Genomic DNA, 23,009 nt, shown 5'->3' on the forward strand with positions numbered 1-23,009 from the left:
TTTCATTTTCAAGATTATCAAATGCCAGTTATCAAAATAAGCATACATATGACCTAAAGAGATAAGAGATAACACAAACCATTCATATTAATTGGGGGGAGGGGAGGATGTTATTTTTCAGGGGAGAAGTGATTAGTTTAAATTAATAGTTAGTGTAAGGGAATTTTAATTAGAATAAAGCATATTTAACAAAACTAAATGAAAAGGAAATAAACTGTTGGTTACTTACCAGCAAGAGTACTTGTATGCCTAAAAGCTCTGACTTGGGAATCTGACAAACCAGTCAAAAGGGAGATTACTGTGTCCATCATATACTCATCATAAATAATGCTATACTGACACTGTCGAATCAGGACTCCAATAAATTCACAAAAATTTGAACGAAATTTTTTCCACTGAGGTCCAGGCATGGTAAGAGGATAATCACCACTGTCCTAAAAAAAAAAAAAGGAGATAAAGAACCTATTAAGTATAACATATAGTATCAGCCTGATAAAAAAAATTTTTTTTAACTCCTACCTGCATAGGTATCCTTTTGTTTAAAGTACATGAGGACAAGATAGAAAATGACTTTGACAAGAATACTTGATTTCTTTATCATTGTTTTTTGTTAGTCTGATTTGATCTACCACAACCACTTAATTCTTAAAATGCTGAAAATTATTATTTAGAAAAGTATTTACTGTTCTAAGTCATTCAATCAAAATAAAACTTTCAGGTTTATTGTGTTTAAGTTCTAGCTGAGATAATTTGTAGACAATTTAAAGAAAAAATTTAACGAATTTAAGAGTAGAAAAGATTTGCCATTCAATTTACATCATGTTAACCATGTCATCTGTCTCACAGCATTTTTCAGTTATTTTAAACTGAGTTTTTAAGAATTGATACTTTCACAAGTATAAGTATTACACTGAGAAGTCCAAAAGTAACCTTTTACAACTGTGGTAGACTGAATTATATACCCCAATTTAGACATGTTCTTTATCTTAACCTGCATTCCTGTGGGTGTGAAGCCCATTATAAATAGGATATCTTGAAGATGTTATTTTAAATTAATGTGTGGCCCAACTGAATAAGGTTGGTCTTAATCAGGAATACTGGAGACATTATAAAGAGAATGTGGAGGAGAATAGAAAAAGTCTTATAAAGAGAAGGAAATTGGAATCTATTGTCACGGAGAGCTACTGGGAAGAGATGGAAGTGGATGAGACATGGAAGGGACAGGAGAAGACATTGCAAAGAGGTAACAGCCAGGGATATAAGTCAAGGATTCCCAAGGATGGCAGACAGCAAGCACCAGAGTGTTACAGACTTTGAGAAGAAAGCATCTCCTTGTTGAAAGCTTAATTTTGGACTTCTCCCAGCCTCAAAACCCTAAAACAATATATTCCCATTATTTAAGTCAACCAATAACAAGTGTGGTATTTGTTATAGCAGCCTGAAAACTACAACATCTAAAATTCAACCCCATTTTCTTGTAATTTTTCTAAGAACTTAAAAAAGTTCTTAGAGTTACAAAAATAATTCATTTTTATTGAATGGATTAACTTTTTAAGTTAACTTAATAGAAAAATTCTAAGGTGGGTTCTTGATGTCACCAGATTATATTATCTTGTTTAAAACACAAAAAAACTTGAATTCAACTCAAAATTTGAAGGTTGTTTCCCACCACCATAGCCTAAAATATTTTGGTAAAGAAATGGAAATTCGCAAGGCAGAGAGAAGAATTCAGTGAACATGGTTATTTGAATATTCTTAATTTGTGGCTTTTTGTCTTTTCTAGCAAATTGCTGCTGGGAAAATTGGGTATAAGTAAGGCTGTGAGCACTGCTGGTGTCCCTGGAAAGAGAATAAGCATGATTCTTAGAGGAGAAGTAAATGGCAAAAGCAAGAAACAGAAAGGAGGGAGTGGCACTCAGGCGTAGGAGAAAAGTCAGTGTTGTAGGGTTCACTGGGCCCTCAAAAGATTAAGAACGGAAGAAGCAGGCTGAATGTTCCCAGCCCTTAAGGCTGTGTGTGTGTGTATGGGGTGAAGAGAGGTGTATAGACTGGACAAAGTAGATACAACTGGACAGTTTCCTAAAGGTAGATTTAAACAACCTGCCTACGAAATCTGTATCACAAAAGCCCACTAGGGTAAAGTTCCTCTTGCTTTATACAAACTGAAGTTCAGCATTTGGTGCTCAGCAAAACCAAACCTGGACCCTAAAGAGGTTACCAAGAAAATAAACCACCCAAAGAAACCTAAAAGCAAATGAAACAAAGGACAGGCAGAACAACAGTCACACAGGAAAACTTGATTTAAAAATTAAGCAAACTTCAGAAGATTCAAATGCAGCACACATTTTAGACTCCAGTGACCTAAAATATTTAATTTCCTAATTAAATAATTCAGTTGCTGGATTGAAGGAAAGAAGATACATGAATAATAGGCAATATATTAGTAGCCTAAAAAACAATATCCAAGAAATATCTGAAGAAACATGGGTAATTTGCTATTGGGATTTCTAGAAAAGGCCTTTTAAAGACTTCACTAGTACAGTTTCTTCAGTCTTCTGTATCTTCCTTCTTTCATTACCCTGGAAATCAAATGTGGTGCTGGATGTTTTGCAGCCATTTTGTAACCATGAGGGGATAAGTATGAGTAAGAAGAATGTGGAGGAGGAGAGAAAAATTCTAGGTCTTGTATTGCTGCTGAGTTGCAGTACTGGTCATGTACTATCCATTCTCATATTTATTTTGTATGAAACAAAAACTATTGTGAATTTAAGCTGTGTTGGTCAGGTTTTCTGTTACCCACAGACAAATGCATTCCTACTATTACAGGAGAAAGAAGAATTAAATGGCAGGGGGGAAAGATTAATTATTCAGTAAATGATTATGGATCACCCGGGTGTCCATTAGGGAAATAAAAAGATATATACTGCACATTACACAAAAAACACATTCCTAATGAACCAAAACACCTAAAAAAAATCAACCACAAAACTAAGAGGTGAAAACATGGGTGATATTGTGAGAATGGATTTTTTTTTCTAAATATGATACAAAATCCGTAAGTAATAAAAGACCAATAACTTCAACTGCATAACAATAATCTTTGAAAGTTCCATCATGCATTTAACAACAAACAATAACCATAAAGAACTATTCAAGTAAATTATTTTGGCTGACTGCTTTAATGCAATTAAAGTGAAATTACTCTTTATAATAGGGCCTCTTCTAATTAAATCTAAGCTAGCTTTTCTGACTCTGGCAAAGCTTCATACTTCTAAAATACCAAGAAATTAAAATAAAAATTTTCAAAGTTTTTAACAGATTTCATTTGGTCAAGAGAGTCACAGACACACCAATTAAGAAATGATGAAAAAATATATTTGGTCGGGACTTGCAGTTATCCTAAATGCTACTGCAGGGACAGATGCAGGACATTATATATCCTGTCATAACCCACTGAATGGACTGGGACAGAGTGTAAACTACAATGTACCCTATAATCCATGCTGTGTAGCAATGCTCCAAAATGTATCTATCAAACGCAATGAATGTACCACACTAATGAAAGTAGTAGTGGATGTGGGAAAAGGGCAGGGTGTGGGGAGGAGGGTATACGGGAACCCCCTATATATATATCTTTTTTTCTTTTTAAGATTTTATTTTTTAATTTATTTCTCTCCACCCCCCCTCCCCCAGGGTTGTCTGCTTTCTGTGTCCATTCGCTGTGTGCTCTTCTGTGCCCACTTGTATTCTTCAGTGGCATCGGGAATCTGCATCTCTTTTTTGTTGCGTCATCTGGCTGCGTCAGCTCTCCATATGTGCGGCACCACTCCTGGGCAGGCTGCACTTTTTTTGTGCAGGGCAGCTCTCCTTATGGAGCGCACTCCCTGTGTGCATCAGCACTGCATGGGTCAGGGGGCCCTGGGTTTGATCCTTGGACCTCCCATGTGGTAGGTGGATGCTCTATCCATTGAGCCAAATCTGTTTCCCTCCTATATTTTTTAATGTAACATTCTGTGTGATCTTTGTATATTTTAAAAATACATTAAAAATGTATTTTAAAAAATACAAAAAATATATATATTTGGAACAGCAATTGTACAAATCAATGCTGTAAAAATTTATTAAAATTTTCAAAGTTCATATCTTATTCATTTTTCTATCTCTGCATTTATCTAAGGCACTGTCTACTGTTGCAAGTATTACTGTGCCAGCTGGGCCCTGAATCTCAACAGAGCTGCAACACCTACTCTCCAGTTCACTGGACTCATCCAGGACAGCTAACAAGGAGATGATAATTGACAATGCCCATTACAAGCAACAGAGAGAATCTAGAACTAGGACATTATATATTTTGTCATAACTTAGAAAATTGTGTGGGAAAGAGTGTAAACTATAATGTAAACTATAAACCATGCTTAGTGGCAATGCTCCAATGTGTTCATCAATTGTAACAAATGTGCCACACTAATGAAGGATGCTGTTAATGTGAGAAAATTTGGGAGGGGTAGGGAGTGGGGCATATGGGAATCCACTATATTTTTTATGTAACATTTATGTAATCTAAAGTATTTTAAAAATAAAAAGTATAAAAAAAAAAAAAAGATCAGGGGGGAACTAAAAGGGTTGGGTTGAATTTTCCCAACTCTTGAGACTGGGAGTGTGGAAACAGACTGGAGAGGAAGGTGGACAAAACAGTAGACAAGAGAGGATTCCCACAGTATAACTATTATACTTAGGAGTAGAACAATGTTTTGGGGAAGGCTTCCTTATTAGCATCAGATTAAAATCTGAGTCTGGCATACAGGGTTTGTGATAACCTGGCTTCAGATCCCAGTTTCTTCCTATATATCCTAAACACTCCACCTGTCCAATGCCTCTTTCCTATTTATTATGGTGAACTTGTATTTTTAATCACCTAGTTCTAGGGTTAAATATTTTGTGAAGTTCTCATATCTCAGATGATTAACTCAATCCTATGGGTTTCTCACTGATTCTTGTATATTCCTCAACTATTAAACTTGTCAGTGTATTAATGGTATTAGTTTATACAGCTCTTTCCCAATTTAGAATGTGTTCATCATTGCCCAGAGCTACTATCGTATTGATCTCTATAAACACAGTTTCCAACTAAAAGTTGTGCGTATGTTTCTTAATAACAAAAATTAATTTATCCCACATAAATTTGAAAGATGAAATAATTCATTTATACAACACTTGTTAAAGTAAAAAGTTGTATCTATGATTAAAAAAAAAGACTCTCATGGAGTTAGAATCTAGAGCAGGGGTTCTTAACAATTTTTGCTCCATGGACCCCTTTGCTAGTCAGGTGAAAACAACAGACCCCTTACTAAGTCCATACGATACTGTGTATTATTTTAATAAATAGATCATACCTGCACCAACACAGCCCCACAAGAATAACGTTGTTTTGATTTTCAATTCAAGCTCACAGACCCCCTGAAATCTTTCCATGGACCCCTTGTTAAGAATCCCTGATCTAGAACATAGATTGCTGGGGTTTTGGTTGGGGAAGGGAATGGAAAGTTGGTTAGTGCTTTGTACAGAATTTCTCTTTGGGTTGACTATAAAATTTTGGAGATGGATGGTGGTGATGGTACAACATTGTCAGTGTGGTTACAGGCACTGAACTGTATATGTGAATGTGGTTGTAGAGGGAAATTTGGGGTCATATATATGTTAGTAGAAAAAGATAAAATGATAAAACATAGGACTGTACAACACAGTGGGAAAAATATATAGAATTTTTAATACTTAACTTTAATAACTTAACAGGTCTTATAATAACTAAAAAATATAAATGTGATTAAGTACCCTGCTGCAAAAATCATGTTTTACAGATATATCATAAAACTAAATGAGAAAAATCTTGAAATTGCCAAAGGTGTAATAATAATCTCAATATATAGTCAATCATGACTAGTACAGACAGGGATTTAATCTAGCACTCGTTGATACAAATATCATTGCTAAGTAATACTTAGGCTTCACGAGTACATCATTTAAGCTTCTCTCAAAATGAGTGTTTGGCTCTAGACAATATAATGAAAAGGCACAACTCACTCTAAAAACATTTCCTCTAGGTTCAAGATACTTGGTGTTTTTGTTTTTAATCTAAACTTATTTTAAATACTTTCTAACTTAATAGAAAGTTACAAAACACACACCTCATTCAGATAATTCCAACATAATCCTATCCCCCCCCCAAATAACCAGTCATCAATTTTAACATTTTTGCTACACTTGCCTTATCATTCAATCTATTCATCAATCTATCAACCCATATAGCTATCTATCCATCTATCCATCTCTTTATCAATCCCCTTTGTGAAAACTTCAGTGTAGGTTATGTACGCCATGCTCCTTGAACATTTAATACTGCCATGTATTACATGTATTACATGTACAGTCCCTAAGACCAAGGACATTCACGTTTATATGTAACTTAAGTACAGTTAGCAAGTATAAGAAACTTAACACTGATATGTAAGCTTAAAATCTATATCATATGTCCCAATAATGCCCTTTTGCAGCTTTTCTCTCCTCTCTTGTTAGATCCCATCCAGGATCATGTATTGCCTTTAATTGTCACTGTCTCTTTAGTTGCTTTTTTTCTTTTGTTTCTAATTGTGGGAACATATATACAACATAAACTTTATAATCTCAACCATTCCTGAGCATACCATTCAACAGTATTAATCACATTCACCACACTGCAGTATCCTCATCTCCCTCTACGTAACTTTCCCATCAACCTAAACAGATACTCTACACCCATTTTGTACTCACTCCCCATGCGTCCTGACCGCCACACCACTGGAAACCTAAACTATAATTTCTATCACTATGAGCTTGCAAATTCTCCAGTTTTGTCTTTGCAGTTACCATGAGGCTTAAACATAACTTCCTAAAACTAAAATAGTATCCTGTGCTTTGATCAACTTAACTTAAAGAGCATACAAAAACTATGTTCCTATACTCGTCCATCCTCCCATCATTCTTTAGTTCCTGCCACAAATTACATATTTATACCCTGAGTTCAAAACCACTGATTTACCATTACAATTTATGCATCTGCCTTTTAGATCCAGTAAGAAGTAAAAAGTGGAGTTGAAACCAAAAATACAGTGATACCGGAATCTATAATTACCCATTTTTTCACCCTATTGTTTCTGTGTGAATGTCTTGAACATACCCTCATTTTTTTTTCTCCTTTACTGGGGAAGTCGTAGATTTACAGAAAAAACATGCGTAAAATACAGAATTCCCATATGCCACCCTATTATTAGCACCTTGCATTAGTGTGGTAATTTGTTACAATTAATGAATGAACATCCTATAAAATAGGGTTCACTGTGTTGTTCAGTTCTAGATTTTCTAAAAAAATTTTATTCAAGTAACAAATATACCACCTAAAATTTCCCCTTTTATCCACATTCACATATATAACACAGTGCCGCTAATTATATTCACAAGGCTGTCCTACCATCAACACCATTTATTACCAAAACTTTACAATCAGCTGAAGTAGAAACTCTAAAATTTAAGCATTAACTATTTCCTATTCCCACCCTATGCTCTCATAACCTATATTCCAGATTCTAACTTTACAAGTTGGCTTATTCTAATTATTTCATACTGGTGAGGTGATACAATATATGTCCTTTTGTGCCTGGCTTACTTCATCTAATATGATGTCTTCAATGTTTGTCCATTTTATCACATGTATCAGAACTTTATCTCTTTTTAAGACTGAACACTATTTCATTGTATGCATATTCCACATTTTATTTATCTGTTGATCAGCTGATGGATACTTGGGTTATTCCGTCGTTTGGGTATATATGTAGAAGTGGGATTGCCAGGTCACATGGTAAATTTATACTTAACTTTCTGAGGAACTGCCTGTAATCGTTACATTCATGTGTCAACTTGGTCAGGAAATAGTTCCCAGTTGTTTGGTTAGGCAAGCAATGGGCTAGTTGTAAAGCAAGGACATTTCATAGGCTTAAATCAGCAGTAAGATGATTGCATATATGCCTGATTATATCTAAAATCAACTGAGCAGACTGACTTCAATAATGAGAGACATCTCATCAAATCAGCTGAGGGTTTTTAAAAGGAGAAATGATTTCAGTAATCAGAAGGGAGAATTTCCATTTCTACTTCAGCCAGCCTGCTTCTCCTGGGAAGTTCATCAAAAACCTTCATCAGAGTTCCCAGCTTGCAGCCTGACCTATGGAATTTGGACTTCTGCAGCCCACAGCCGCATGAAACAATGCTGTAAAATCTCTTATTTACAGATAGCTCCTGTTGGTTGTTTCCCTAGAGTACCCTGACTACAATACCACCAAACTGTCTTCTATAGCGGCTGCACCATTTTACATTCCTACCAACAATGAATTAGTATTCCTATTTTTCTGCATACTGTCCAAAACTTGTAATTTTCTGTGTGTTTTAACAGTAACCATTCTACTGAGTGTGAAATGTCATTTGTGGTTTTAATTTGCATTTCCCTAACAACTAGTGATATTGGGCATATTTTCATGTGCCTTTTGTATACGTTCTATGGAAAAATGTCTATGTACCTGTTGCACATTTTTTAATTGAGATGTCTTTTTTATTGTTAAGTTGTAGGATTTCTTTTATATTCAGGATACTAACCCCTTGTCAGATATGTGGTTCTTAAATCTTTTCTACTGTTGAGTAGGTTGTCTTTCTACTTTCATTATAAAACACCTTTGAAATGCAAAATCTTCCATTTTGATGAGGTCCCATTTATCTAGTATTTCTTTTGTTGCCTGTGCTTTAATTATAAGCTTCCCTTTGTTTTCCTGAAGGGGTTTGATAGTTTTGGCTCTTATATTTAAGACTATGATCCATTCGAAGTTGGTATTTTAATATGGTATGAGGCAGAGAATCAGTTCATTCTTTGGATACACGTGAACATCCAGTTTCCACAGCACCATCTGTTGAGTGACTGTTCTTTCCCCATGGAATGAACTTGGCATCCTTGTCAAAAATAAGTTGGACATAAATTTAAGTATTGACTTCAGAATTTTCAATTTGATTCCTTTGGTCTATACGTCTGTTCTTGTACCACTATCATAGTGTTTAGATTACTATCACTTTGCAATAAGTATTAATATCAGGAAGTGTGAGTCCTCAACTTCTTTCTTTTATAAGAAGGCTCTATTTGAAGCCCCTTACCTTTCCATACAAATTTGATTATTAGCGTTTCCATTTCTGCAAAGAAGGTTGACAGAATTTTGAATGGACTTGTATTGAATTTGTAAATCGCTTTGGTTAGAATTGACATCTTAACAATACTTATTATTCCAAACCATGAGTATAGATTGTCAAATGAATTATTTAGGTCTTCTTTGATTTCTTTTAGCAGTCTTGTAATTTTCTGTGTACAAGTCCTTTGCATTCTTGCTTAGATTTACTCCTAGGTATTTTTAAATACCTACTATTCTAATACCTATAATTCTTTAATTGCTCTTGTAAATAGCAAATTCTCTTGATTTCTTTTTCAGATTGTTCATAACTAGTACACAGAAGCACAGCTGATTTTTATGTGTTAATATTATACCCCAACACTTTGCTTATTAATTCATTTATCAGTTCCAGTGGCTTTGTTGTGGAATTTTCAGAATTTTCTGCATATAGGATCATGACATCTGCAAATAGGGAGTTTTGCTACTTCCTTTCCAATATGTAGGCCATTTCTTTCTTTCTGAACATCCAGTACGATGTTGGTTAGTCGTGACAGAAGGCAACCTTGTCTTGTTCCCATATCTCAGAGGGAAAGCTTTCAGTCATTCACTGCTGAGTCTGATGTTAATTCTGAGCTTTATATAGATGCTTTTTTTTTTCTTGCTCCTTCCCCCCGCCCAGCTGTCTGTTCTCTGTGTCTATTTGCTGCATGTTTTTCTTTGTCCGCTTATGTTGTTGTCAGCGCCATGGGAATCTGTGTTTCTTTTTGTTGCGTCATCTTGTGCCAGCTCTCCGTGTGTGCGGCACCATTCCTGGGCAGGCTGCACTTTCTTTCGTGCTGGGCGGCTCTCCTTATGGGGCGCACTCCTTGTGCGTGGGGCTCCCCTACACGGGGGACACGCCCGTGTGGCACGGCACTCCTTGTGCGCATCAGCACTGCGCATGGGCCAGCTCCACACAGGTCAAGGAGGCCCGGGGTTTGTACCGCGGACCTCCCATGTGGTAGAAGGACACCCTAACCACTGGGCCAACTCCGCTTCAGATATATATAGATGCTCTTTATTATGTATGTTAAAGAAGCTTCCTTCTATTCCTAGTTTACTAAGTGTTTGTATCAATAAGGGGTGATGAATTTTGTCAAATGCTTTTTCTACATCAATTGGTATTATCAAGTGGCTTTTTTCCCTTTGTTCTATTAAAGCAGTGTATCACATTGGTTTTCTTATGTTGAACCCTACATACCCGGAACAAATACTACTTGATCATGATGTAGGACACTTTTGCTGTTGGATTCAGTTTGCTAGAATTTTGTTCAGGATTTCTGCATCTATATTCATAATGGACATTGATTTGTAGTTTTCTTCTTTCATATGAGGGTAATGTTGACCATACAGAATGAGTTAGAGTGTTCCCTCTTCAAATTTTTGAAGACTTTGTTTAGGATAGGTGTTAATTCTTGGAATGTTTGGTAAAATTCACTTGTGAAGTCATCTGCTCCTAGTCTTTTCTTTGTTGGAAGGTTTTTGATTACTGATTTAATCTCTTACCGGTATTTGGTTTGTTAAGATCTTCTATTTCTTCTCGAGTCTATGTAGGTAGTTGGTGTGTATCTAGGAAGTTGTCCAATTCATCTAGCTATCCAATCTGTTGGTGTATGGTTGTTCTTATTATTCTAAGTCTTCTTTACTTAAGCGAGGTGACAGTCATGTCCCTCTTTTTATTTCTGATTTTAGATATTTGCATTCTCTCTCTTTTATTTGGTCAGCCTAGCTAAAGGCTTGTCAATTTTGATCTTTTCAGAGAACCAACTTTTAACTTTGTTCATTTCCTACTTTTTTAAATTCTGTATTTTATTTATTAATGCTCTAATCTTTGTGACTTCCTTCTGCTTTGTTTGTTCTTCTAGTTTTGAGGTTAGGTCTCTGAGTTGAAGTCTTTCTTCTTTTTTAATGTAAGAATGTAGAGTTATAAATTTCCCTCTTGGCACTATCTTTGTTGCAGCTCATAATTTTTAATAATGTTGTGTTTTCATTTTCATTTACCTCAAGATATTTCCTAGTTTCCCTTGGGAGTTTTTCTTTGACTCAAAGGTTAAGAATATGTTGTTTTATTTCCAAATAGTTATGAATTTTCCATTTTTCCATTATTGATTTATAGCTTCATTCAATTGCAGTCAGAGAAGATAGATTTTGGAACCTGTATATATTATCTACATATAATTATATATTTATAATTATTATGTCTTCTCATTGAAGACATTTATCATTATAGAGTGACCTTCTTTGTCCCTCATAATAGTTTATCACTTAAAGTCTATTTTATCTGATAGTATAGCTGCTTCAGCTCTCTTCGTTACTACATGCATGGTATATTTTTTTCCTACCCTTTTACTGCAAACTTCTTATGTCTTTGAATTTAAGGGAACTCTCTTGTAAACAGTGTTGGATCATGCTTTTGTAGCCCTTCTGTCAATCTGCCTTTTGGCTGGAGAGCTTAATCCATTGACATTTAAAACAACTACAGATAATGCAGCCCTTTCTTTTGCCATTTTGCTATTTTGTGTTTGTAAATCTTATACTTTTTGTGACCCTCAAATCTCCCATTAATGCCTATTTCCACATATATTTGGCTTTTTGTACTGTACCATTTTGAACCCCTTATTTTTTTAATAGTTAATAATATTTTAATAATCTTTCATCAATTGTAACAAAGGTAACTACTGTTAAAAAGTAGTAGTATAATTACTAAAAAGTGTTATAATCAGTTGTAACAAATATTCCACACCAAAGCAAGATGGTGGTAGGGTGGAATATGGGAATCCTGTATTTTATGCATGATTATGCAGGATTGTTCTGCAAACCCACAACCTCTCTAACAAAAAAATTTTTCTCCTCTAAAACAAATATACTTTTAAGATACTTAGATTATATAAATGTTACATAAAAAAAATAGAGGGAATTCCCATATGCCCTGCTCCTTTCATCTTATTTTTCATGAATTTTCTTTGTGGTTACCATGGGGGTTAAAATTTAACATCCTGTATATATACATATCAATCATATTTGATTTGAAAGCAACTTATCTTGAATAACATATACAGACATTGTTCGTATACCCCTTCATCCCCTCACCTTTTTTATACTTGCGACAAATTGTATCTTTGTACATTGTAGGACCAAAACCATCAATTTATCACACTTTTTATGTATTTACATTATACCTCTTACATGAAGCAAGAAGTGGGGCTACAAAACAAACAATACAAGCATACTGGTAGCTTTAATTATCCACATGGTTACCTCTACCAGAGGTCTTTATTTCTTTATGCTACTTTGTTCCACTCTCTACTGTCCTTTCCTTTCAGTTTGAGATTTTTCCTTTAGCATTGCTTGTAGGGTAAGTTTAGTGATGACAAATTCCCTCAGTTTTTGCTCATCTGGGAATGTCTTAATCACTCCCTCATTTTCAAAAGGAAGTCTTGCTAGGTACAAAATTCTTCACTGACAATTGTTTTCCTACAGCATTTTAAATATGTTGTTTCACTGCCTTCTTGCCTCTATGGATTCTTGCCTCTATTAATCTAATTAGTGTTCCCTTGTACATATCTCATTTAGTCTTTCACAGCTTTCTGAACACCCACCTTGTCCCTGGCATTGAACAATTTGATTATTATGGTTATGGGTGTGGCTCTCTGAGTTTATCCACTTTCAGTTTGTCGGGCTTCTTAAATGTACATATTTTAAGTCTTTCCTCAGATTTGGAAAGTTTTTAGCTATGATTTATTTGAATATTTTGTGTGTCCCTTCCTCTTTCTTCTTCTGGGACTTCCATAATGCGACATTAGTACACACGTTCCTTAGACTCCCATCACTTTTCTTTATATGAAAATTTCTTCCTTCTGCTCCTTAGACTGGGGAACTGCAGTTGTCTTATCGTCAAGTTCACTGATTCTTTGTTTTGGCAGCTCCAATATGCTGCAGAAACACTACAGAATTTTTAATGTCTGTTACTGTGTCCTTCAGCTCTCTTTGGTTCCTTTTCATAATTTCCATCCCCCACTGATATTCTTTTTGTTTACCTATCATTTTCCTGATTTCCTTACTTCTTTGTCTACATTTTCTTTTAGCTCTTTAAGCATATTTAGGACCATTTTTAAAAGTCTTTGTCTAGGTATGCCCCTAGTCTGATCCTACTTATTGATGGTTTCTATTGCTATAATGTTTTCCTTTGCATGGGCTAATACTTCCTCTTCCTTTGTATGTTTTGTAAACTTTCCTTGAAACCTGGACATTTAGAAATTTTAATGATGTGTTCCTGGTGGAATTTAGACTCTGAGGCTACCACTCCTTAAGCCTGTATCTGGTTAGTGTTATGATAGAACTTTCTTTGATTGCCAGGAGTTAACCACAAGAAGAAAAAGTAAGAGTAAGTAAAAAGAGAAACTCTTTTTCCAGTATTTGCTGACTAACCTGGGTAAGTGTGTTCCTTAGGTATTGAACATTAATGAGTTTATAAAAAAGCCTCCTTGGCCTTTCTGAGCATATGTGTTATGTGAGCCTAGGAATTTCCCCATTTACAGGGATGTGAATACCCCATCTTCCCTAGGATCCAATTTCCCCACTGTCTAGGGAAACTGCACTGTATATCCTAGAGACAGTGCCCCAGGCCACATGACTTGCCTGTTCTTCCACAGTGTTCTGTAGGAGGTCCTTGAGCTATCTTCCACGTACAGGGCAATTTCTGGGACAGCAAGTCCCTTAGGCCAGCACCAAATAGAGTCAGACACATATTTTCCACTAAGTGCACATTGGTTACTCTGCTCTCTCTGGTCTGGGACTAGGGATCTGGTTCCATGCCAAGCCAGTGAGTGGTGGTGATGGGAAAGAGGCCAGCCATGGCAACAAGGGAACTTACTGCTTTTAAGCAGCTTTTTTTCTTGATTTGGAACTCGCCTTGTTACTGCAGGCCTTTAACTGTTTTCGGGAACTTTGAGAAAGATGTTTTTGCCAACTCTTCTTCTTTGTACAGAGCTTTTATAATGGGATGGAGCCCTGTAGTGTCTCACTCTGATATACTCATCAGGTCAGGGTCCAATTGGTCCTTTTTAAAAATACTAAATTTCATAACTTGTCGGATTAGTCACAGACATTGGTAATAAAAACAGCCTGAAATTTATCATATCATAAAAAGCATACAAGTTGAAAGAGCATACCTGTCATTTGACTACTGTTTTCCCAGCCATTTTAGGGTTATAAACAAGGAGTTATATACTACCAGAATAGGCAGTGGTTAAGAAAGTGGAGCTTGATGATATGTGTTCAACTTTTGGCTTTGTCATTTACTTTTTGTGTGAACTCAACCTAAACTTTTTACCCCCACTGCCTCAGTTTTCTGAGCTGTAACATGGTATAACAATACTAGAGATAATTTGATCTTTCCTCTAATATATCTTTAGCATTTCTCAGTTTGTATACGATTTAAACTTTTAATCCTTTGATTAAATAAATGCCCAAATGTATAAAAAGATTAACAGTTCTTTAAGTTTATATAAATTAATGCACAGAAGTGCACCGATAAAAGAAAAAAGCTATAGGACAAGTTTTATAATCATATAAGAACATGACATGAAAAATCTGTATTAAAATTATGAGCAATGCAATACAAAATAAGAGACAAGAATGAAAAGTACTAAATGAATGCATTAAAATGTGTTGTGTTGCAACAATGTATTTCCTACATATAAGTCACAAAAACTTAGGGAAAACTATGCTGACATTTGAGAAATATACCTAAGAGTTTATGTACACATGGAGATGTGATTACAATAATCTGGAGAAGAAATAATATATCTTTGCCTTAGTCTCCAGAGGTTAGCTCCAACAAGTACAGAATGTAACTACTGACTAAAGTACAATTCACAGCTCTAGGAATTAATATATTTCTAAATTAGGCTGATGTTATAATTGCAAAACACTTTTGGCTGAATGCAGGTTTTAGGATTTGAAAAAAGGTCATCTAATAACAAACATTATAACCAATCTGTACTAAAGTATAGGAGATAAAGTGTACTTCCAAGGCAATACCAAATTCCTGGATTGCCTTACCAAAATTTACATACCTTCAATCTAAGTTACTTCAAATTCACCTTATCTTTACTTTTCTGTAATATAATATGTTCTTTCAGTCAGCAAAATTTTAATGACTATTCTTTGTGAATCAGACACTGTTCTACACTGTTGGGACTAAATGTTTGTTATCAGCTATTTCAAAATTTTATCACAAAATGCAATTTTTAAAAATTCCCTTCCCCTTGTTCTCCAGGGAACTAAATGACCCACTGAGTATTTTGAAGGGAAAAAAAATCACACACAAAATAAAATATTGTATATTTAAGATTACAAAGGATTTAAACACAGTTTCTTGGGAAGCAGATATGGCTCAACTGATAGAGCATCCATCTACCATATCAAGAGTCCAGGGTTCGATCCCCAGGGCCTCCTCTTGACCATGTGCAGTGCTGTGACGTGCAAGGAGTGCCCTGTCATGCAGGGACGCCCCCTGCATAGGGGTGTCCCATGGTGAAAGGAGAGCCACTCCGCATGAAAAAGGCTCAGTCTGCCCAGGAGTGGTGCCTTACACACAGAAAGCTGACGCAGCAAGATGACACAACAAAAAAGAGATGCAGATTCCCAGTGCCACCTGATAATGCAAGTGGACGCAGAAGAACACACAGTGAATAGACACACAGAGCACACAACCAGGGGGAGGGAAGGGGAGAGAAATAAATAAAATAAATCTTTAAAAAAAAGTAAAATAAAGCAAATACAGTTTCTTGGATATATACAGAGTAGCTAAAGAGCAATTATCTTGCTAAAGATGTTGAAGATATAACAGGCAGACTTAGAATACATCTAATATATAATTTTGCTTTAAACAAATATAATCATACTGAAAACTGTTAGCTGTACTGTCAATTATGAAAAAAGCGTTATGCTGATTTTTTTAACTTCTTTTTTCTTTATTAGAAAAGTTGTGGGTTTATGGAACAATTGTGCATAAAATACAGGATTCCCATATACCACCCTATTATTAACAATTTGCATTTGGTGTGGAATGGAATGCTGATTTTATAATTAGATTCTTCTTTGATCAGGGCACTCATCTCAAATATTGGGAGAAAAAGTATATAGTAATAAGAAATAAATACCTTTTCAATAATTTTATTTGCAAATCCTATGGTTAAACCATTATGAGTTTTGGTAACAGCTTACTATGCTTTCAATTTACCCTGAATACTTGACAATATTTACACGAATGTTTTCTTTGGAATATCATGACTCTTAATTCCATAAATTCCTTCCTCTAGTTATGTCAAAAATCTTACTATAAAAATAACAGTTTTGGAGAGAACCAGCAAGATGGCAGCGGAGTAGGGAGCTCCTAGAGTCACCTCCTGCTAGGGGCAGTTAGCAAACACCCAGAGTTCTCTGGAGCTAGCTGAAGCACCCGTTCAGAGGCTCCAGGAGGCCAGAAGAGCATCCTGCAACATCCTTGGGGGAGTGGGAAGAGGAGACTGCGCATCTGCAGAGAAGACTTGTAAGTAGAGCACTCCATGCCACTGAGGCCGGTGCCCATCCTTTACTGGAGGCACAAGCCACCTTGGGAGCTGTTCCGCAGCTGGAATTGAAAGCTCCACTTCCCCAAAAATGGTTGGGCACCAATTTCAGCTATGATGAGGAAATTCAGTGGGCTGAAGTATGATCCTGAGAAGAGCTACGGTTGGAGCCTGTCCAGGTCAGAAAGAGGATGGGAGCCGCCATCTTAACTCCGCGCCTGATACAAGAGGAAGTGGGGCAGACTGAAAATCCTAGTGGTGGTGGGGACCGGCTTCTTCCCATCCAGATCATATTGCAGGTCTAGCCTAAGCCCCATTGCCACCTCCAGCAGGGAGGAAGCTGCAGGGATCTGCACCAGCCTCTTCGGAAATACCAGCCAAGCTGCGGAGGCCAGTAATTGTCCTGCTCTGGTGGCACGAGCTGCCCCAAGAGGTACTCTGTGACGGGAATTGGAAGCTCCATTTCCCAGGAACAGGGGAGGAGACGGTTGGCTGCTAATTTTGGCTACTGAATGGGGGACTTGGCTAGCTAAGAGATAACCGTGGGAACAGCAGGGGTGAGAACCAGCCCAAGTCAGAAAGAGGCCAGTAGCTGCCATTCTGACTCCACCCAGCCTGAGGGGAAGCCGACCTGACTGAAACTCTCATCATCAGCAGGAACCAGTTTCTTTCACACAGATCAGCCTGTAGGCCGCCTAGGCTTCAGCCCTGCCTCTGGTGGGGAGGAGGCTGAGAAGCCCTATACCAGCCTATACAGGTAACTGCAGAGAATTTTAGCTGGCATAGACTGAAAATCAGAAGTCTGCCAGGGCAACTGCAGTCATCTTGGAGCCACATTGCATAGACTGCTGCCCACACCTGCAGTTCTGTCCCCGTCCCAGGCAGGGGAGAATGGGATGTGAAGCTTCATCAGTCTCTCTGGGCCACTACAGTCTAGACCAGCGGGTGGATTATTCCACACAGCTGTGACTCTGTCCCTACCCCTAGCAAAGGAGAAAGTTGGAAGACACTTCATAGGTCCCTGGTGCAATGAGGGCAGCTTGAGCCTCCATAGGTTACAGCACCAACTATGTGCTTGGCTCCTACTGCACAACCAGCAAGGGAGAAACGATAGAAGCCCTAAACTAAAGAGAAAAACTGCACCCAGAAAAAAAACTCTAGTAAGCCAGATGTGAAGACACTAATGAAAAATTACAATCCACATGAAAAAACAAGAAGATATGGCCCGGGGTAAAAGGAACAAGATAAGCCTCCAGATGACATAAAGGATTAAGGATATCAAGAAGACATTGGATGAGCACAAACAAGAATTTGAAAGCATACACAGAAAAACAGCAGATCTTATGGGAATGAAAGGTGCAATCAATGAAATTAAAAAAAAACACTGGCATCGTATATAGCAGATTTGAGGAGGCAGAAGAAAGGATTGGTGAGCTTGAAGAAATGGTCTCTGAAAGTGAACATACAAAAGAACAGAAGAAGATAAGAATGGAAAAATTGAATAAGGTTTCAGGGAACTAAATGACCGCAAAAGGCATGCAAACATACAGAAGAAGAGAAGGGAAAAGGGGCAGAAGGAATATTTAAAGAAATAATAGTAGAAAATTTCCCAACCCTATTGAAGGACTCAGATATACCTGTCCAAGAAGCACAACGGTACTCCCATCTGAAAAAATCCAAACAGATCAACTCCAAGACACATACTCATTAGAAAGTCAAAGGCCAAAGACAAAGAGAGAATTCTGAGAGCAGCAAGAGAAAAGCAATGCATAACATATAAGGGACATCCAATAAGATTAAGTGCTGATTTCTCACCAGAAACCATGGAGGCAAGAAAATAATGGTCTGATACATTTAAGATACTACAAGAGAGAACCTTCCAGCCAAGAATATTATATCCACCAAGACTGTCTTTCCAAAAATGATCGCAAAATTATAATAATCACAGATAAACAGAAACTGAGAGAATTTCTAAGCAAGACACCAGAATTTCAGGAAATACTAAAGGATGTGCTAGAGCTTGAAAAGAAAAGACAGGAGAGAGGGGCCCGGCAGAGAGTCTAGAAATGAAGATTATATCAATAAAAGTAACTAAAATTGTCAAAAGAGTGGTGAAAATAAAATATGACAGATAAAACTCAAATAGGAATAAACTTATCCAATGATGTAAAGCACTTGTATTCAGAAAACTGCAACTCAGTGTTAAAAGAAATTTTTAAAAGGCCTAAATAACTGGAAGAACATTCCATGTTCATGGATTGGAAGACTAAATATCATTAAGATGTCACTTCTACTCAAATTGATATCAGATTTAATGCAATCCCGATATAAATTCCACCAGCATTAAAGAAAAAATTGAAAACACAATTATTAAATTTATTTGGGAGGGTAAGGAGTCCTGAATAGCCAGAAAAAAAATAAAAAGGGAAAGTAAACCCTCATCTCCAGACTTTAAATCATAATACCTATCTACAGTGGTAAAAACAGCATGGTAGTGGCTTAAAGACAGACACAATAGACCAGTGGAACCAAATTTATGGTTCAGAAACAGACCCTCACAGGTATGGTCAAGTGATTTTTGACTAGCCTGTCAAACTCACACAGCTCAGGCAGAACAATCCATTCAACAAATGGTGCAGAAAGAATTGGACGTCCATAGTTGAAAGAAGGAAAGAGGACCCCTATCTCACACCTTATCCAAAAATTAACTCAAAGTGGATCAAAAAACTAAAAATAAAAGCAAGAACCATAAAACTTCTAGAAGAAAGTATTGGAAAATATCTTCAAGACTTGGTGGTAGGTGGTGGATTCTTAAAGGAGAGAAGGACTGAGTGGACTACTGATGTTTAATGTATGTAGAAGTTTTAATTAGCTTTACTGTAAAGTTGTGGAAATGTATAGAGTGGATGATAATACACAGTGAGTAACAGCTAGTTTATAAACAGGGATGTGACTGAAAATGGTAGTCTAGTTATGTAAATGCCAACTGACAGATGCTTGAGAATAATCTAGGAACTGGATAGCACAGTAAACCAAGAGGTGGGTGAGAACTGTGGTAGATGGTACAGAACAAGAGTGTCCTTTGTTAGCTAGGACAAATGTATATCACTACTGCAGGGTGTTGGGAATGTGGAGAAGCACGGGAAAAATACAGCTGGAGTGACCAATGGACTGTTGTTAATAGTAATAATATAATATTCTTGCATCTATGTAAAAGATGTACTGTGATGATACTGAGGCAGTATCGAAAATGTGAGCCAAATGTACACTATGAACATGGCAATAATCAGATGATATTATTTTATCTGTAGCAAATGACAGATGTGTTGATAGAGGGGTGTTGCTTGGGAATTCTGCACATGTGCATGATTGTTTTATAAGTTTATAATGTCATAAAAATATATTTAAAAAATAATAGTAGGGTGGATTGGGGGAAAATACACCAAATGTAAGATAAGAACTATGATTAATAGTAAGATTTTGACAGTGTTCTTGAATAGTTTGTAACAAATGTCTCATGACAATGCAAGGTGTTGGTAGAGGGTTGATGTGTGGGACCCCCGTATGATGTTATGCATGATTGCTTTGTAAGTACACAACTTTTATTATACACTTGTTTATGTGTGTTCATATAAAAATGATGTAAAGATAATAATCGGATTGGTTAGGGGAAAAATACTTTGTTTAGTAGTAATATTTTGACAATGCTCTTTAATCATTAGTTAAAAAGGTTTAAAAACAATGCAAGTTATCGGTGGCAGGGTAAGATGTTATATATGTTTGATGTTATGTATGTTTGATGTTATGTATGTTTGTTTTGTAAGTTCACAACTATTATACATTTATTGTTTATGTATGTTTGTGTATAAGTGAAATATTTCAATAAATTTAAAAAAATAATGGTTTTGTCACGACTAACCTTCTGTCTCTGGAATTGTTTCAATTAAAGAGTTATAAAATAATAATGAGGGAAGCGGACTTGGCCCAGTGGCTAGGGCATCCGTCTACCACATGGGAAGTTCACGGTTCAAACCCCGGGCCTCCTTGACCCATGTGGAGCTGGCCCACGTGCAGTGCTGATGCGCCCAAGGAGTGCCATGCCATATAGGAGTGTCCCCCACATAGGGGAGCCCCACGCACAAGGAGTGCACCCCATAAGGAGAGCCGCCCAGTGCAAAAGAAAATGCAGCCTGCCCAGGAATGGTGCCGCACACACAGAGAGTTGACGCAGCAAGATGATGCAACAAAAAGACATACAGATTCCCGTGCCACTTACAACAACAGAGGCAGAGAAAAACAAGAAGACACAGCAAATGGACACAGAGAACAGACAACTGGGGCGGGGGGGAAAGAAATAAAATAAATAAATAAATAATGATTTTGTTATTGTACATTTTCAAAATGTATTCATTTCTGTTTTACCCATTCTCTATGTGCAGTGTTTTAATTCTTGGCTTTCTTCCCTCTCCTAAAACTTGTAGCTCACAAGTTTTGCTGCAAATTAGAATCACCTGGGAGCTTTTAAAATCCCTATGCCCAGGCTGCACCACTTACAAATTAAATCAAAATAACTGGGGAATGGGGGAGGGAGCAAAATACCAATATTTTTTAAAGAATCCCAGGTAATACTAATGTGCAGCAAAGTTTGGGAAATATTTCCTTCAGTTCTTAAGAGCTGCATCACATGTAAGTTTCCTTAGATTCCAAAATGTACACTACTTTAAAATTTCTGATTGTAGTCACCTGTGTTGTACAGTTGGCAAGGCAGAGGCAGTCTGGTCATCGAAGAGTAAACCTGCCACTCACACCTACCTTAATCTTTGATTTGCCACATATAACTCTTGAAGTAATAACAACAAAATTATTTTTATCAGTAAAACGTGGCCCCAGAGAAATATTTCAGATTTCAGAAAGTTTTTAATTTTAGAAGTTAATAGGGCATATATACTTTATAGACTATCACATGCCAAAAGAATCTGCAGCACAGCAATCTAGGTTTTGTGACCAAGTGAATTACAAAAAAAAATTAATAATTTGGAACTTCAAATCTTCATGGAATTCAAGACAAGAGATTGCGCACATGTGTGTGCATGCACGTGCGTGCATGAAAACCTGCTGAGGGGGTGGTATGGATACATACACATGGATCACCAATGTAAAGCCCTAACTACTCCCCATGAAATGTGGCTATAACTGTGAAAATCATCGGCAGAATGTTTCTGTAAAGATGCTCATAAAAATGTTTTTGTATGTCTTCCTGGAATAGAGGCAAACACCTGATAAGAGACATATTGTGCTATGTGTGTTCTCTACTTCTGAATGTGTTCATTTTGCTGTTTGCATTTTTTCACTTGAAAAAATATCTTTAAAAATCTGAGTCTTCTCCCCCTAGAAGAATAGAACCAGAAGAAAGCAATCTTTGTTGTTAGTGTTGAAAGTCATGAAAAAGCAAAATCTACTAGATTACAGAAATCTTATTTAAATGAAAAGGGCAGAATGTTAAAATTGGTGGTGGCCTAAAGCATGAACATGAATAGGTTCATCAAAAAGACAATATTGTAATAAAACTGTGAAAATGTTTCAGCAATTATAATTAGTGTAAAACTACTCAAGAGAGCATTTCAGTGAAAACAGAAAAGGCAACTAATTTGTGAAGACAAGCAAAGAAAACATGTAATCTAAATGGAAATTAGAATATTTCTCAAAGTGAGAGAGTGTCCCAAATAGAAGCTTACATTTTATACCAAAAGGGGGAGGTTGGGAGGGGTGCCATTTAAATTAATTCTGGAAAATTCTGGGTTAAATAAAGTTAAACAGGATTTTCTCCATTAGGATTTTTCAGGACCTTAAATATAATGTATTTTGACAATCTCCAAGATGGGTACAATCTGAAGCCCTCCTCAGACCTCTTTAACTAAAGCATTTAGTGCAACTAGCATTCCACAGAACATGAAAGTAATAGAGATGCACCTGTAAATTTGGGGATTTGAGGTCTTCAAGAACGAATGCCAATTATCAACTTGTACCTCAGACTACTAATTCTCTTATCCTATCAGTCATTATATAATGATAGTCCATGCAATGTAATATCAAATCCCCAAGATTAAATGAATTTAGTCACAGGAATTATCATATAAACAAGAAATAGTATATCTTC

General features: G+C 36.5%; 1 protein-coding gene across 5 annotated transcripts in view; it reads right to left on the reverse strand.

The window, feature by feature from the left end:
- Positions 1–23,009, reverse strand: part of STAG1 (STAG1 cohesin complex component) — a 408,218-nt gene that overhangs the window by 157,454 nt on the left and 227,755 nt on the right. For all 5 annotated transcript variants that reach the window (XM_058295002.2, XM_058295003.1, XM_058294999.2 and 2 more), the window contains one exon: positions 230–434. In XM_058295002.2, coding sequence (XP_058150985.1) covers positions 230–434 — 205 coding nt within the window. The remainder of the gene's footprint in view (positions 1–229; positions 435–23,009) is intronic.

Source organism: Dasypus novemcinctus, chromosome 4 (assembly GCF_030445035.2).
Source record: "Dasypus novemcinctus isolate mDasNov1 chromosome 4, mDasNov1.1.hap2, whole genome shotgun sequence".
NCBI lineage: Eukaryota > Metazoa > Chordata > Mammalia > Cingulata > Dasypodidae > Dasypus > Dasypus novemcinctus.